This window comes from Haemaphysalis longicornis, unplaced genomic scaffold (genome assembly GCF_048455015.1).
Source record: "Haemaphysalis longicornis isolate Haplotype H1 unplaced genomic scaffold, Haemaphysalis longicornis Haplotype H1 scaffold_9, whole genome shotgun sequence".
NCBI lineage: Eukaryota > Metazoa > Arthropoda > Arachnida > Ixodida > Ixodidae > Haemaphysalis > Haemaphysalis longicornis.
The window spans coordinates 24,087,525-24,103,772 of record NW_027526460.1 but is presented as its reverse complement, the minus strand read 5'-3'; the positions used below and the strand labels follow the sequence as shown (position 1 = coordinate 24,103,772).

Below are 16,248 nucleotides of genomic sequence, written 5' to 3'. Positions count from 1 at the left end.
CAAAAAAATTGACTTACGATTACAATACTCTCTAATGTGAAAGTTGAGCGAAGCACGAACTGCAGTCTACGCCGTATAGTTGCTTCGTCTCGGGAAGTGATCGCATCATCACCGAACGCACCGACGGCTCGCGCTATACTCTGGCGTTATTTCGTAGTGCGGTACCGCCGGGGAGCACGTCTCGTGCGACTTCGGCATACAGCTCTCCCCCTCATACTTTTGCCATACTTTCATCCCCCACTTGCCTGTTTGCTTTATTTCAGTGTCCTCTTGGTTCTCCTGGTGACACGCAAAACGAGAGCAGCGATTGCTTAAGAGCTGCGCTCTAAAACTACAACTCTACGGAACCGCCGTGGTACTGCCTTGTATGCCACTCCCCTCACCGACCACCTCGTCTTCAAATAATGCATCCTCGCCAGTCTTCTTGTAGGCGGGCGTGGCCAGTGGGCAGCGCCCCAGTGCCGCTGACGCCACCTCCGCCTCCACCCTTGTGGTCATAGAGTTTCATATATGCATGAAACTCTATGCTTGTGGCATCCTTGCTTGAAGCTTCTAGCAATGGGCACCTTCCCTGCACGCTGCCCATTGCCCCCCCGTCCGTCCACTAAACAAGCGACCGTCTGTCTACCATCGTTTTTTTTTTTTTGGAACCATCGAGTGTCGCTGTGGTGTGGCATTGCGTACCACGCCCCATGTGCCTGGAGACGGGCCATCCCTCGTCTACAGTCTTGGAGGCTAGCTCAAGCCTCCAAGTATTCTCACCAGAATCTTCTGGCTGGCAGAAAAGCAGGCACACAGGTAGTTTGCTGGAAAGCAGCACCCTCTTGGCAGGGCAGGCAACTTCTCTGGGTAGCAGAAGCGTGCCTGACCGCTATCGTATTTGTACCATCAAATGCCCACACAAGCATGCGCGTACACACGTATTTTCGCACAATGAGGCTAAAAATTTCGCATTGAAAAAAAGTTGGTTGATCTTCTATGCTTTTCATGCATCTATAGTTTCCGCTGACCAAGTAACGGAAGCGCTTTGGAACATTGTCCGGCCTAAACTCCCAACCAGGATAAGATCCATTCCAACGCAAGGACAAGTGGTCAATTTGGGTGACATGCAGCCTCCGGAGCCCCATCGGCAAGTTCTGAAGTTAGGCCCAGAGTTCACCCTTGAGCACCGTTTGACAAAAGTGGAAAAGGTTGGCTTGTCCCGTGCATCACTCGGCATGTTCCGGAGGGTGACAACCAGCGCTCCAACGGGGAGTGCATGGATGCCGTATTGTGGTCTACAGCTATGTCTACAAAAGATTAAACTGGAACGGCATGGTGGATTACCTGGTGAAAAATTACCTGAAATGGCTTTCGTCGGATAAAGAGAAACAATGCGTTGTTTTACCGGAAGGTATGTTGTATGTTCTGTGAGCAGGCTTTAAGAGCAGTGCATAAGAATTTGAAAGTAACAACAGCGCTTGTTTGTGCCCTCCCCTTTCGTGTCTTCGCCCAGTTATTGTGCTGTTAGCCATCAGGGAACAATATCAACTAGCCCAGCATACAACACTCCTGCTGTTGATGATGACCCTGAAGGCCTTCACAAGGGGACAGGGATACATTCGAATCAACAACATATTGAAAACTTTACACAATATTAAACACCTGGTACATGGGAACCATGATGAATAAGCCATGATATGTTGCCTCAGAATATACGTTCAAACTTAGATTACTCTAAATGCAAAAGAAAATTGGGAGAAATGGGCAGCATCTAACAAACTGATGGTATATACGACAACTTTACATAGAATCCAGGGTACTGATAAGAAGAAAACCTGATGGGTCGTGCAACTACAGACTATGCATAATATATAGTGGTGGAGTCTGGTGAGTGGTAAAAATATATTCAGATGCAAGGTACAGCACCGTAATCAAAAACTAGAAATTTCAGTTTTGAAGCCCTGAAACTGGTTTGGAACGGTTCCTTTGATTCATACCAGTTTGGGTTCAGTTCCAAAATGGCGGAACAAACACGGGTTCGGTTCGGTTCCAGGCAAAACTTCGGGTTCGGTTCCGCTTTTGGTTCGACACCCTGCTTGCACTGTTCTAAGAGTGTTGCAGGGTCCCTTTAAAGGTCCCAGGTGGTCAAAATTATTCTGGAGCCCTCCACAATGGCACGCCGTATTGCCTGTGCAGCGCTCGCGCGTTAAACATCCTAATCAATCAATCAATTCAAAGGACAGGGTAGTGGCACAAAAAAAGTGAGGCTATCTGCGCTCAAGCTAAAACAGAAAAAGGTGGGCTGCCGACGGTGCTATGAAGGCCTCCAATTTCCACAAAGGTATTAATTACTGTTCCCAGTGGCCCTCCCACAAGACACCGGACCAAGTGCACAGGTGAACACACAAGATGATTGACTGAACTTATGGTGCAAACTTGAGTGGACATGAGCTAGTACACGTAAGTGTTTACATCATATAATGACCACGATCATACAAAGAATTACATTTTGAAACTCAAAGATAAATTTTAATCACAAATCAAATGTGAAAACTGAAGCGGGGACACTGTGTCCAAATTTGTCACTACAATGTGACCCAAGAGGTTTCTAGCTAGCTCAAGTTTTAGCAAAGCATACCAAAACTGTGGAAACACTAATCTTCATAGCTATTACTAGTAACCTTTTCTGGTCAAATGTTTCACCGCTGGAAAACTTTCACAAGCCCCTCTCTCAACACTCGTATACAGGCGCCACAAGTTACCTTCCTACGGGTGTTTCAACACTTTTTCAAATGGCATGCTAGTACTATCTCAAATTTTATTTTCACATTAGCATATTTGTTTTAGCATTGATATCGGTGACAGCATTTACTTGGTTTTTACTTTTTTAATGAGAACTAGCTTTCCTCCTGGCCAAATTGGCCTTTTTTGCATGGACCGGTGGCACCCCATGATAGTGTAGAATAAAAACACATTATGCACAAGCTCAAACGTAAAACATTGCATATAATGTCACTCATACGCCACTTGTCACTTTTCTAGTTACAATCATGTTGTTAACTAGCATTTATTTTAATTTACAAATGGAAGCAAGTTGCATGCAGTTCTTTATCAAGGCTGCCAGTATTCATCTTGGTGGCTGAGCAACCTGTATAAGGTGGAGCTCAAAAACATGTTCATAAACTGTTCAGAACTTTACAAGGAAAGCTCCACCTCAGCAACGTGTTTTCGGCAATATTGTTTCACATAAAACACAGAATAGGCACTACATAGACTTCAGCTGTAATTCGTTTTAAGAAGTACTGGGCTAGACTATTCAGAGGTTTTTGCAGTTTCAGTGTGTCCATCCCTATTTAACTCAACTGCATCGAAACAAGTAGGTTTAAGATCTAGGATCCAGGTCACTAAAAAGGCATTTCAAAAGCTTGGTGGCCTATACAAATGATCAGACAAGTACAATGCACAACACAAAACACAAATTGTGAGAAAACCTTGAAGTAATCAAGAGGGAAAACACGGAGTCAGAAATCCCAGTGCAAGCTTAGTGGTGGTTTCTTGGTGTGTGAACTCTGTGTGAACTTCTTGAACTCAAGCAATGTGAAATGCTATTAAAATGCACTGAACAAAGCAAAAAAAAGGATAGAGGTGACCCACAGGAGCACAGCTACAATTAAACCTCGTTATAATGTGACGACTGGCTATAACGAAATAACGGCTACGAGAAAATTGTAATTCTAATTTAAAGCCCCAATAAAAACCAATGTATTTAAAACCTCATTTTAACGAGGTAAAATTTGCCAGTTGTGGGACATAATGAACAAATTTTGTTAAAAAATAAAATTTTGAGACAATATCACGGCAGTGCGCAATGCGGATTTGAGACGGTGTGCAAGCCGACAACTGTATTTTTAGCACTTAGAATCTCCCGCCACGCACCCTGCTGCAACGCATGTTGCGCCATGCACAAGCTGCACCCGCAAACCCATTGTTACCTTCCTTTCGCTGCGCACGGCTTGCAGCCAATGCTTGCGGCACGCACGCCCATGGTGCGCTCACCTGCAACTCTTGTCACTCGCCGACACGCTTCAGCCTTATCTTTTATCGTGCTGCACGTGATTCAAGCAGCATGAGTGCGCCAGGCGGGAAGCGAAAGACATTACACATGAAGGCGGCAATGATAAAATCCACCACATCGGGCACAAAGCTGAGTGAGCCATCGTTCGCATCAGAAAGATGCATCAGCAGCGTCCAATTACGAACTTCTTTGCAGCTAAGCCTGTTTAACATGCGAGTCGCGTATCTTGAACTGCAATAAAGTAAACGTGTCAGTGTTCCTTTCTATCTCCGGAATGCGGTTACTTTGTTGTGTACCGCCATGCGGTGTGATGCAATTTCACCCGCTATTTGTTTTGGGCAAGTACAGTGTCCAATATTTGCATAAATGCCCGCTACGGCTATAACGAGAAAATCGTGGCGCCTCTTCAATTCCATTATAATGAGGTTTAACTCTATAACAGAGCAAAATTATATGTAAACATAGAGCCAGTTCTTGTACTGAGACTAGGTTCGTATGCCGTGAAGTACTCAGTACCCCTTGCCCCAAAGGCACCAACGATGTTCCGGAGTGAGATGTAAAGGGGAACAGCCATACATGCTTCAAGACAAAGAAGTAAACCCAGGCGAGGCTCTTAGCAGGGTCCTATAAGCCAGCCTCACATCTATCGATGGGATGAAGTCGGTTTATTTTTGTGGCCGCCTGTCACATTATGCCGAATAAATACGCGCTGTGGAACAGCAACGAGGAAAATGGGTGCAGGCGCTCAGGGGCCGCTGTCGTTCATTCGATACACCTGCTTCCGCGCTTGCCGGCCGTCCACGGTGAAGGCCAGTTCCACGTCCAACATGCTGCACCACAAACAATGACAGCAATTGTCAGCACTGCAGCCTGGCTCAGATAAAAACAATGTGGCGAGTTCAACTGCAAGCTATAGCAACACTACCCCCGAGAAGTGCAGTGAAACCCTCTTGATACGTTCCCAGTTACTGTGTTTTCGCATGAAACCTTGGTCATACCTTAACTTCTATTGAACAACACGTTGCCTAGGGCTATGTTTTTAATCGGCATTTCCCTGAAAACGTCATCAGTACTTGCAGTCTTGAGCAATTAAATGACCATTCCAATGTGCTCACAAAGGAATACTTAACGAACCCTTAACGCTCTCTGATGAAGGTGCACTTGGCTCTCTGTGTAAAGTGCTCTCAAAGAACGGTTCGTAACCAACACAGCCAGAAAAATAGGTGCAGTATTTCTTGGCTGATCCCCTGCGCTTCTGCTACGATGTGTAGATAGTCATAGTCTTTACAGCGTTTTTACATTTTGCTTTGCAATAGCTCATTCAGTTCTGTTAAATAGACTGCCATCTGAAATAAACAGTTACAACAACCCAACACCAGTATAAGAAAGAGCAAGTATTTTAATGCACATGTGAGCAAATATTTTAATTGTGGACATGTTGTTTGCAAAGTGCAGTACGCCTACCACTCGAGTAGATGAGGCAATTAGAAGAAGCGCTAATGGGTGTGCACACCCAACAAATTTAGATGTACTACACAAACTCGTTACAGGGTGCAACGAGTGCGAGGTTCACGCTTGCCCAGGTTAATTCACCTGCCCACTTACCGATGGTGGTCGGCACTCGGGTTGATGGTGACCGTGCCCCGGATCTCGGAGTCCTGCTTCACATCCACAGGGTTTATGTAGAGGACAGTCTGCTGCCAGTGGGTCTCCCTGGGTGAAAGTGTTCCGCCACAAAGTGAGCTTTCACAACGAGCACATGAGACTTAGTAGGACAGCGCAGTCACAAGCAAAATAACTCAGTCATGTCGTTTAGCACTTCAACCCCCATCTCAAGGAGAAAAAAAAAGAAAGAAGAAAAGAACTCATGCCACTGTCCATGCAATGAAGGAAGCTTCAACCCTTCTGCTACTGCAGAAATGCACTGTTTTTCAGAGATCTAAGAAAAGAGCCGTTTTTTGAGAAGCACACAAAAATGTGGATGTTTGAATCCCCTCCAACATTTTTAGGAATTCGCCAAATAATTTTTTCTTGCACAGCATTAAAAAATTTCACAGGTAGTTATATCTTGAAAACAGATGATAATAAGAGAAATACAAAATATATATCTTGTAGGCAACATTTTAATATAATTCATAAATAATATATGATCTGCATAGAAGGTTTTCCGGAACCACCGACACAAAAAAATGTAACAGTTACTATGCCAGTGATGAATAATGAAAGAGTTTTGTGATTTCAGGTGATGGATTTCTGGTACACACCTTTTTTTTTTTTTGGCATTCAGGCATAGTGTCTACAAGAATGGTGTGTCACATGGTGTGCCACCCATTTTACAGATCCTGTCACTCTATTATTACATTCTTGGCTGTTGAAGCTGGGTTTGTTGCCGCAAGGTCCTACTTAATGTGATGCGAAGACGGCCACAATGGCTCAGCGACTTACGAGTCATACGGTGATGTGGACAGAATGACGTCCCGAGGAAATTCCACCGAGAACCAGATGACGAAGGCGTGAACTCGGCCATGGCCATAGCAGCAGCACATGAAGTTCTCCTGGAAGCAAGGGGAGACAAAACAGTCAGTCTGCTGAGAAATCTGCCTCCAACAGTGCCCTCATAGTGGTGGCAGACACAGCCCCTTGCGTTAATGTAACCAGCTCAACAAAACCTTTCCATGCATGTGCTGTGTCTGGCTGATTGTACAGCAACAAACTAGCTTTAGGCACAAGACTTTTTCAAACTGTGACCCACTGCCGTCTTGAGTTTTCCGTGCACACCGAACCACATGGCTCCCTACCAGGGTCCCTGGTCACAAAGAGCAACTCGAAGCAATTTCTTTTCACACTTTCAGGGTCACGGACGTACATATACGTCCTCTGCAAACACCTTCAAAATGGTCAATGGTGTATATGTACGTCATTACTTGTATGTTTAAAAAGCGTGCCTCTTTCGCCAACTTCTCTTGTTGGCATGTAATGCCACACTGCGGAAATACAGTCTACGCTCGTTACAGTGGATCTGGCAACAACGGACTTCCGGTTACAACAGAACATTTCTGTTGGTTTGTCTGGTCCCCATGAATTTTAAATGGAGTCCGCTCCGCTCACAATTGACCAGGCTAGAGCAGACTATCGGCTACAACAGACTAAATTTTAGGCGAAAATTGTTTCGACTGAAAGTTTATAGTGGACTTCCCCAATGCCGGCACCTAATGTGCTTTTTCTTTGTTTATTTTTGCAAGAAAACTGTTATGTCTGGCAACATTGCTGGCAGCCGGGTCATTGGCGCAGCCAAGCCAGTGCCAGTGGCTTTTTTTTTTTTGTGCGACTAGCGGCATGAGCGGCAGGGTAGCTGATTTCAATGTCGGATAAATTAAGGGTAATTAACACTGTTGAACATGGGGAAAAACAGGCCAACACCGCCAGAAGTACAGGCCTGTATAAGCAGACAGTCCGCTCTACCGTCAAGAACAAGGCCGCTGCCGATAAACGTGACTCGGTGAGATTGAAAACAGGGCTATCGAATACTCGAAGTGGTGCACTCGGAGGGGAGCCTGCCCTCGTCAGTTTTTTTATGTAATAAAAAACCCGGGTTCAGTGAAGTTCGGCTTTTATTATTCCCACGCATGCATCGTTCCCATTCCGTTCGGTGAAAAAGGTAAGAAATGCCTCAAGTAGGGGGGTTGTTCCCCATCCATTGTGTGCAATCTGCCGGTAACCGTGCACAGTCCAACTGGTCTAACTTTCGATTTTACAGCTGACCGTCACCAGATTATTTCATTAGACCTGTTTCAATGACCAGACTAAAATCACTAAAAATGTGGAAGCTGCCTTGAGGGAATGTCAGGCAGCAACCCAATTTGTTTGACGAACGGTTTCGGGAAAACCTGCCTCGTCATGAGGGGATTTAAAAGAGCCTAGCTAATGTCGATGGCCACGACTGATGTTTTATAGCTGGTTAATAATTGCGCCTAGTTATACTCTTGCTTTATTTGCTCAGATTATCATGCGTCTTTACACTCTTGACCGCATGCGCTAGGCCTTCTCCAAGTGCTGGGCTAAGCTTTGGAAACGGTGTTGATGTGATTCTTTGCCCTCGCGCGAACACTGTGCAGAGGTGTGGCAGGTGTTTAGAAAGACCAAATAGTATGTACTATGTATAAGCAATGTCGATCAAAGTACCCACTTTAAGGCTCATACCCCCGCCCCCTTGTCGGATACTGTATACTTCGGCTACAGCGGACGTTTTTTTCCGGATTCAGAGGGTCCGTTGTAATGGGCGTAGACTGTACATCAAATTATTTTCTTGCGCCAATGGCTCTTATTTTTTTTTTTTATGATTTACTTCAGCGGCACACCGGCTATCACTTGCACATCCGGTAACGAGGGGACGGGCTGGGTATCGCCCCCAGGCACCTCTCGCTTCTTGCGCCTGCCACCATCCTGCCACACACCAAGGGCGCCTGCAAAACTGATAAGGCTCTTTTCTCCTTTTTTTTGTATTTTATAGGAGCGGTGCGCTGTCTATCACTCGCGCATCCAGTCGCACACGCGCGCAGCGGCTGGTTTTGGTATCGTCCTCCGGGCGCTTCCCGCTTTTTGCACCAGTGAAACTGATGTCTATCTGATTTCGATGCATCGATGCACAATGCATCATTTTGTAAAGGTAGTATAAGGTTTTTCTTTTCTTTTTTTACACTACACCACTAACGCTTGCGGATCATGGCTGGTTTCAGTTTCGTCCTCCAGCCACTTTCCGCTTCTTGTGTCCACAAAATTGATGCGCTTCTTCCGCTCCTCCCCTTTCATATGCCCGAGACACTTTCGTAGAGTTTTTCTTCTGTTACTCACGAATAAACCCCATGTATGTAACAACATAAACGATTTGTTTTTGTCACTTTATGGTCACCCTAAAAAAATTATGATAATTTTTTCTCGAAATAGATTCACCCGAAGAACTCAAATCAGCAATAACAAAAATCGAGCCTCGGGGGTTGCATTTGGCGAAAAAATTCGACCCTCAAAGGGTTAATATAGTATTTGGGACGTCCTTGAATGAAAAACGCCAACAGTTGTGAAGTAAAATTGTATTAATGCTGCTACAAACCCCGGAAGCCCAGAAAGCCTCGCGGGAAAGTGCAATGCATGCGTGCCATATCTTCCTTTCCAAAAACCCCAGCAATGAGAGCACACTTTTCACCTACTACTCAGTTTAGAAGTGGCACTACCAGTTGCTGCTTTGCCATTAACCCTTTCAGTGTCGGGTGTTTCTGGCCATGATGCACCCCCAGTGATGGCTTGTTTTCCGGAATATCAGGGAAGCAGCGCAGCGATTTATTTGACTATGATAGCGTCAAGAACGTAACGCGTCAAAAGGAGTGTGGATGGGTGAGAACTGCCCGTCTTCCAGATATTTTTAGCTTGCCGTGCAGGGAAACGATCGTTTCCGTTCGCAGTCGAAGGCCCCACGCGGTCAGCCATCCGAAAGTAACCGCGCACATGGAAGGAGCTTTTTCAGCAGCCCGCACAATGCACAGAAATGACGCGTTGCGAAGTCATGATGGCAGATGGATATAAAAAGGGGATACAACATTGATACAACAACCTCGTTTGCCACTGACAGCGACAAGTGAGGGCGCGGTGAGAGAGCAAAAGCCGCAATTGAGTATTGTTTCGGTCCATTGGAAAGGCAACGGCACACTTGGAAAACCTGGCACTCCGTAGCAGACGCAGGAGCAGAATAATAATAATAATAAAAAAACGTAGAAACTCGTTGCGGATGGCACAACCACCCTTGCACCCGTAATCACACACGTGCCACGTGGACAGTCATCCCGACAGAGTACAGCACGTGCAGCCACCAAGCCCCCCAGCAACGAAGGGTGGGCGCGGTGCTCCATACTTTTCAACATACCTGGGAGAAAGCTAGCAAGTGAAAATATGAGCAAATAGAAAGATTCAACAGATTCGACAATTTTTGAATGCACAATAGGGAACATACTGGTAACGTCAGTGACACTGTGGAGAGGAAATGCGAAAACGTACTGGTATGTCCGACAGCGAAACGGTTAAAGGACTTTCACCAGTCGCTGCCACAGAACCTACCAGTAACAAGAAAAGTTTGATCAGCACACTCATTACCCCAAGCCATGCCGAAGGAGGTGGAGTGGGTGGGGGGGCAGTCCGCTTTCCAGAGGGCATCATATCGGAAAGGGAACTGGGGTCCCCGCAGCAGAGGTAGTTTTCCCCGCAAAGGTCTACCTTTTCCCTGCGTTCACTTGTACAGCAGAAGCAAACGTTCCTCACCTGAATGCAGCGCAGGTCCTCAGACTTGACAGTGTAGAGGTCCAGCTCCAAGAAACAGGTACCCCTTGAGATCACATTCTCCGCGTCCACCGTCTTCACGGTTATGTGCTCTGCAAGTGAAGGCAACCTTCGGCAGGGTGCACGAGGAAGGCGAGAAGAAGGGAGGCGGCAGAATGCTTACTGTACATCTCGGCCTTCGCAAACTCCGTCACACAAGACATGTCCACATGGAAGTTCTCCTTCACCATTCTCCAAAAATCAATCCTGAAGGGGGGAGAGGGGGGGGGGGGGAAGCAAGGGAGGCCACAGTAAGCACACTCAGCAGCAGCAACAGCAAGCCGAGTTGCTGTGGTGTCGGATTTCAGCTGCCCGAACAACTCAACTACGCACATTCCTTGGTTATAACCGATTGAGGGCCACCCACAGCGTCAAGTCTCCCGATCTGTGTCGAGAGGTTGCCCTGCATGCTGTTGCGGCCGCAGAAACCATGTGACACAATCACTCATATATATTTCCCAATTTTCTTAATAAACATCAGTTACGAGCTCATTCCCTGTACTGTGCGTCTGTCTTCTTGTTCCAAATCTAGTAAGGCACTGTTTCAACACGATAAATACAAATCAACCCGCCCAACTAACCATCGTTGCTTCGTTCCAGATCACCAACCCAAACTCGAGACTCTTCACCTTTCCCCTTGCAATATACGGTGTTATACTCAGGTACAACAGGAATGGCAATGGAAGTTGCCGTTGTGTCTCATTACCGCAGCCGGATGTTACTCCGCGCGGCGCAAGTAGCGCGTTACTAAAAATACTTTGAACATCGCACAAGCCGTTTTTATGATTGCACGGACTCATACCGGTGTCACACGGCAAAACTAATGCCATTCAAAGTGAATGACATTAGCAGTAAAAGACGTTTGGTTTGGTCGTGCGGGTCTACACGGCAAAATAAATGTCATTTGATAGTGATAGCGGTGACAATTAGCAAGCTTACAAAGCCACAAAATTATATTTCGAGTGCATCTACGAATGTTTTCATACAAAATATTTCTTTTTAAACATAAGAAAGGATTATTTTTTAAAAGAAAAATAAGAAAATTATCAGCCAACCCATTGCACCAGCCAACCCATTGCTGTCAAGAACAGTACTCTCCTCGAGAAACTTTTGCCTGAATTGCTCAACATGCAGTCTTGAGATCCTCGCAGCAATAGGAGACGACAGCAGCGCAGTAAAGATCACTTGCCTTTCAAAGCCTTCGTCAGGATCAGTCAGGGGGGCAATGAACATTCGAGCTTTTTCAGGAAGCAGGACACCGCCCTGCATCAGAAGAATTTCACCCCAACAGGTGACAACTTGATGATGACGATTAGTGGCTCTCCCTTTGAATTGGGACGCCAGTTGTCAGCCACCGACTTGCCTGTTTTATTCCACTTACTTGTCCCACTTCTAGCTAACCTAATAGATTTGTCCCCCAAGCTCCCTCCACCCCTGTTTTAAACTCCCATAGCTCCCTCCATCCTTTTCCTTGCCCCCGCTGTCCTAAATTCTCATCTGTATGATTACTCCCCGTGCGTACCCATCGCTTCCCTGCTTTTTCTCCACCACCTATCCAGCCGCCTCTTCGTCACTTCTATGGCGCTGAAGTTGAGACTCCTCGTCCCCCCAAATCCCAAAGCCTCTGCCATAATCGTTTCCCCCACACCCCGTGGCGGCCGTATCGTATCTCTGTGCAATCTATGGCAATATGTTCTACGGTTTCCCGATCCTTGCTGCAGCATACACAAGTTTCGTCCTGTTGCCTGTAGTTAGCCGTGTATTCTCATGTTCTCAGACACCCCGCCCATGCTTCAAAGAGCAATGCACTGCCTCTTGTATGGCCATAGAAACCTTCCTTTTTGATTTCTAGTCTCCAGGGTTTTTTTCGCTTCCATTCTCTGTGCCCACTCCGTCGTCTCTGCTGCCTTGACTTGCTTTTTAACTGTCGTGTATGCCCCACTTTCCTCTACCAACTGTACGTAGCGCTTGGTCAGCTGTCTGGTCCTCCGTCTCACTCATCTTACCCAGGGAGAGCCTATATACTGTATGGAGCCTTATTAATTCTTGGCTAATCTTGCACATGGGAATGGGCTGTTAGCTGGTGCAGAGCAGGTCTATTTTTTCGCACCTGCTGACCAAAATTTGTTCTCACACCAAACGGTCTGCTAACTCTGTCTACCAACCGTACGGCCTGAGCCAATCCCTTGGCCAGTTTATTGCATGGATATGTGTCATAACCAAGCATAAACCTAAAGGCATATTTTTTTTCTTTTTGTCGCACATCAGAAACACCTCTAGGTTTATATAGCAACAGCCACCATTTTTACTGTTTCTGCTTCAGGATCAAGCAAATTATGCAAAACATCATCAATGAATATACTTCCTCTTGGACGTCATAATCATGAAGTTCTTGTGTAAAACACCGAAATTTCATTCTTATCAGCAAAAAAGTTACGGCTATTATTGCTTCAGAAAGCAACATGCTTCCGTGCCAATTTCCAAGGGCCGGCAATGGTGTCTTATTTCTTAAATTTCTACGAAATGCAGCTATGGAAGCATTCACACACAAAAAGTCATTGGGCAAGAAGTCACCCAATCTTTCTCTAATGACGCACGAATGTATGACCACCACTTCTCTTTGAGCAGTGAAAGCATATAGGTGGGCGACTAGGCTGACACTACTGCCAATGGGAATTGATGAATAGGCCACGAGTGTCTGATAGCTGCTGCCACCTTCACTGATCAATCCCCCACAGTGGGTAACTTAGAAGTGTAAGGTTGGTAGTACGTTGATGTCACAGCCAGATGAAAATGAAATCGGTTGCAAGCTTCTAATGGCACCTGTCGTTGACCCTGGTTTTTCCCCTTGAGTGGGTCTAAGTTGATGCAGTGAGGGATCCAGAAGTGGCACACATTACCCCGCAATCAGATCAGCCACAGTGCGCATAAACTGGTTGTAAAGTGTAATTTGGGCAAGTAGGAGGTAAAACATCACCAGCCAGGAACCATGACGTCGTCAGAAGCTGCATGATTTTCAAACAAAATGTGTGCCCTGTCATGCTAATGCACTCTGCCCTTTCCATCCAGTTGTTTAAAGTGAGACCACAGTATGCATGCGACAGAGCTCAATTACAGCCACAATAGCTTCAAGATTTGCAGGACCACCATGGAACATTAGTGAATTTTCGGAGATGGTAGGAAGGGTGATGCAGGTTATTCATGGACTGCGATTGGACAGCCACAGCAGTTGCAAGTATGAGACACAAACGCTAACCGTGCAACTTGCCAGTCCTTTGAAGTTTTTGTTTTTTCTATTATGGCCACACGGAACGATGTGCAAGATGACTGTGCAGGAATGGAGGGATTCACGAGCAAGTTTTTTTTGCGTTCAAAACTTCTTTACTTCATTGTTTTCTCTCATTTGCAAAGCTTCTCCCTTTTTCATATTTTTTGGGTTGCCGCAGATCCTGTTCATTTATTTTTAATTAGAATGCCTGGATAGCTTGCTGGTGCAGGCTTTTGCCAAACTTTCATTTCCGTTTCTTAATTGATTCTTGGATTATCATAAAACAGGAAAGCAGGAACGCTTGCCACTGCCTGGTAAAACAACTCTCCACTTGTGAAGAGAGTTTAAACAATGAGGGTGATAAATATTCTTCTAACTACCAAAGAGTTGCTGAAGAGCAAATCAGGGGTCACTTTTTTGACACATGTGCCCTCCGAGGAGTATCAGCACTCCATAATAAACTCCAATCAAAGCTTTTATCACGCAGCTACAAGACAGCCATGACCACAACGTCGCTGAAGGCCACCACTTCAAGATAAGCCACTTCAGTTTGTCATACTCTGGGGACTCAGTGTGAATTTGCGATGGTCTGTCACAGTTTTGGGTCTATTGTAACATATGTATCATCCTGTTGTAGGAATCTCATTTGTCCCGTGATGCCACTTTCCAGTTTTCGTCCTGTCAGTTCCTCAGTGGTTCAGCCCTAACCAGTGCCACCGCAGACAGATTGGGCAGTGCCAAAGGCATCCCAGGGGTAAAAACACACACCTTGTTGAGCCACTTGTCCCTCGCAAATATGACTGACTGCAGCATGGACTCGTAGAGGAGCATGTAACCCTGCAAGAGAACACTGGCTGCTCAGGCAACTCGGCAGCTAACAGTGGGTGAACCACAGCACAGCAGGCACGAAACGATTAAGAATCATGGAAAGTGCCCAAATACTCTGGCTGCAAGCTTGTAATAAGTAAAAAATTGAAACATGAAATCAGCTCATGCATGACTGTCTCAAAATGAGCGTTCCCATCAATGAGCTCCTATGCTCATTAGCACAAGAAGTCCAGAGCATTAGTGCATGCATTACCCCGCCTTGAGACGGCCTTGTGCGGGAGAGGCCACCAGACTATTTTGTACAGAGGAGTCTCACCGAACAAGGCCTCAGAAGATTGGTAAAACACGTTCAGCGATCTGAGCACCTTATGCTCAGGGGTCCTACTCACAACCAAGCAAATAAAGAGAACTTGATCCCTTGAGCAGCAAGAGAACCCTTGGCCAGCCGAAAAAAAAGAAAAAAAAGAAAACCATTGGAAGTCCAATTGGAAGTGCAGTGTTCAAAATTATTTTGGACGGAAACAATTGGACTTCCAACGGTCTTTCACAGCTGGGTGGGCATGCATGCAGTGTTGATGTTGGGTCTAATTACCATCCACTCACTGACGATGACGTCCACTTTTTCTGGCAATGTTGCATCCTAAAGAAAACATGAAGAATCAAAGGCAGGTGAGTTAATTACAGCTCAGGTAAAAAATTTGGCACAGCCCACACAAAGCCGCGAACACGATCGACTAGCTCATACCTCCATTTTGCTCTGAATAACGACCACCTGGTCATTCACTTTGTTAGTCGACACAACCTTGCTCGCCACCTCGGCTACATCGCTCGCCTCCACGGCATAAACTGAAATCGAAGGGGGCGCCGTTATGAACGCACCGACATGGCGCAGGCTTTTATTAGGGAGAAAAGAAATAACACTTACCTTTTCTGGCACCCGCCTGGGCGCAAAACATGCTTAGAATGCCTGCAATAACACGTAGACACAATGAGGAGAAGAACGTGCCGACAGCAGACTAGCTTGTTTTCATTACCAGTGCCAGCTCCAAGGTCCAGGACGGACTTTTGATAGATGCTATTGTAGTTGTTCAGTATCGCTTTCCTGTAGGTAAAGGTCCTCGCAAAATCGCCGATCATTTCTCTGTGAATGTCTAGTCCCGCGTAGCACCTTGAGTGAGAAAAGCAAAACAAAGTTACACAAAAGCCCGCGCGGCATCGCACTTGGCAACTCACTTGAAATACTCATTGTCATGCTTCGTCCGCAGCTTGAGGGACTCTTCGCTGAAAATTACGATCAAGAAACACGTCAAAGCCAATAACTACCCAACGGAGCCGCGTCATCTGGATTCAATAGAGAGCACCTTTTATCTTCAGAGTCGACGCGCTTTCGCTTCAGGTCTGGCTGGGAAGGCAGCTGCGCCGGCGACGGAGTTATGCTGACTGCATCCATCTTCTTCGAGGGACCTTCGAATGACACCCGCGATCGAAACGCCGAGATTAGTTAGCTTACGTCAGAGACAGGTCACTGCATGATTAGGGATTTACAATTAAACGCGATCACAGGCGCAAACGTCGTACAGCTTCTTGCGGAGGAGATCGGCCACGCGATGAATGATCACAACAATCACATCGCGCAGTTGTCGAAGCTTGGCTGATAAACAATGCGTGGACCTCACCTGCAGAAAAATATAAAAGTGTAATAAAAATTAACGTAATAATAATTTTAGAAAAT

General features: G+C 46.0%; 1 protein-coding gene across 1 annotated transcript; it reads right to left on the bottom strand.

Moving 5' to 3' along the window:
• Positions 1 to 2,968: 2,968 nt before the first annotated feature.
• LOC144153990 (protein arginine N-methyltransferase 6-like) lies at positions 2,969 to 16,144 on the bottom strand. Its single transcript, XM_077685792.1, has 13 exons — positions 15,878 to 16,144; positions 15,750 to 15,797; positions 15,551 to 15,684; positions 15,442 to 15,483; positions 15,262 to 15,362; positions 15,109 to 15,156; positions 14,457 to 14,525; positions 11,610 to 11,683; positions 10,545 to 10,627; positions 10,364 to 10,473; positions 6,503 to 6,612; positions 5,663 to 5,770; positions 2,969 to 4,887 (listed from the first exon to the last, which is right to left on the bottom strand). The coding sequence occupies exons 1-13, from the start codon at positions 15,964 to 15,966 to the stop codon at positions 4,803 to 4,805; spliced, it is 1,101 nt and encodes a 366-aa protein (XP_077541918.1). The 5' UTR covers positions 15,967 to 16,144; the 3' UTR covers positions 2,969 to 4,802.
• Positions 16,145 to 16,248: the final 104 nt, after the last annotated feature.

Coding starts and splice junctions, on each gene's coding strand:
- LOC144153990 (XM_077685792.1), bottom strand. CDS start 15,966: ATGGATGCAGTCAGCATAACTCCGTCGCCGGCGCAGCTGCCTTCCCAG. Junction 15,157..15,261: donor TTATTCAGAGCAAAATGGAG/GTATGAGCTAGT, acceptor TGTTTTCTTTAG/GATGCAACATTGCCAGAAAA. Junction 11,684..14,456: donor GGGACAAGTGGCTCAACAAG/GTGTGTGTTTTT, acceptor CTTCTGATGCAG/GGCGGTGTCCTGCTTCCTGA.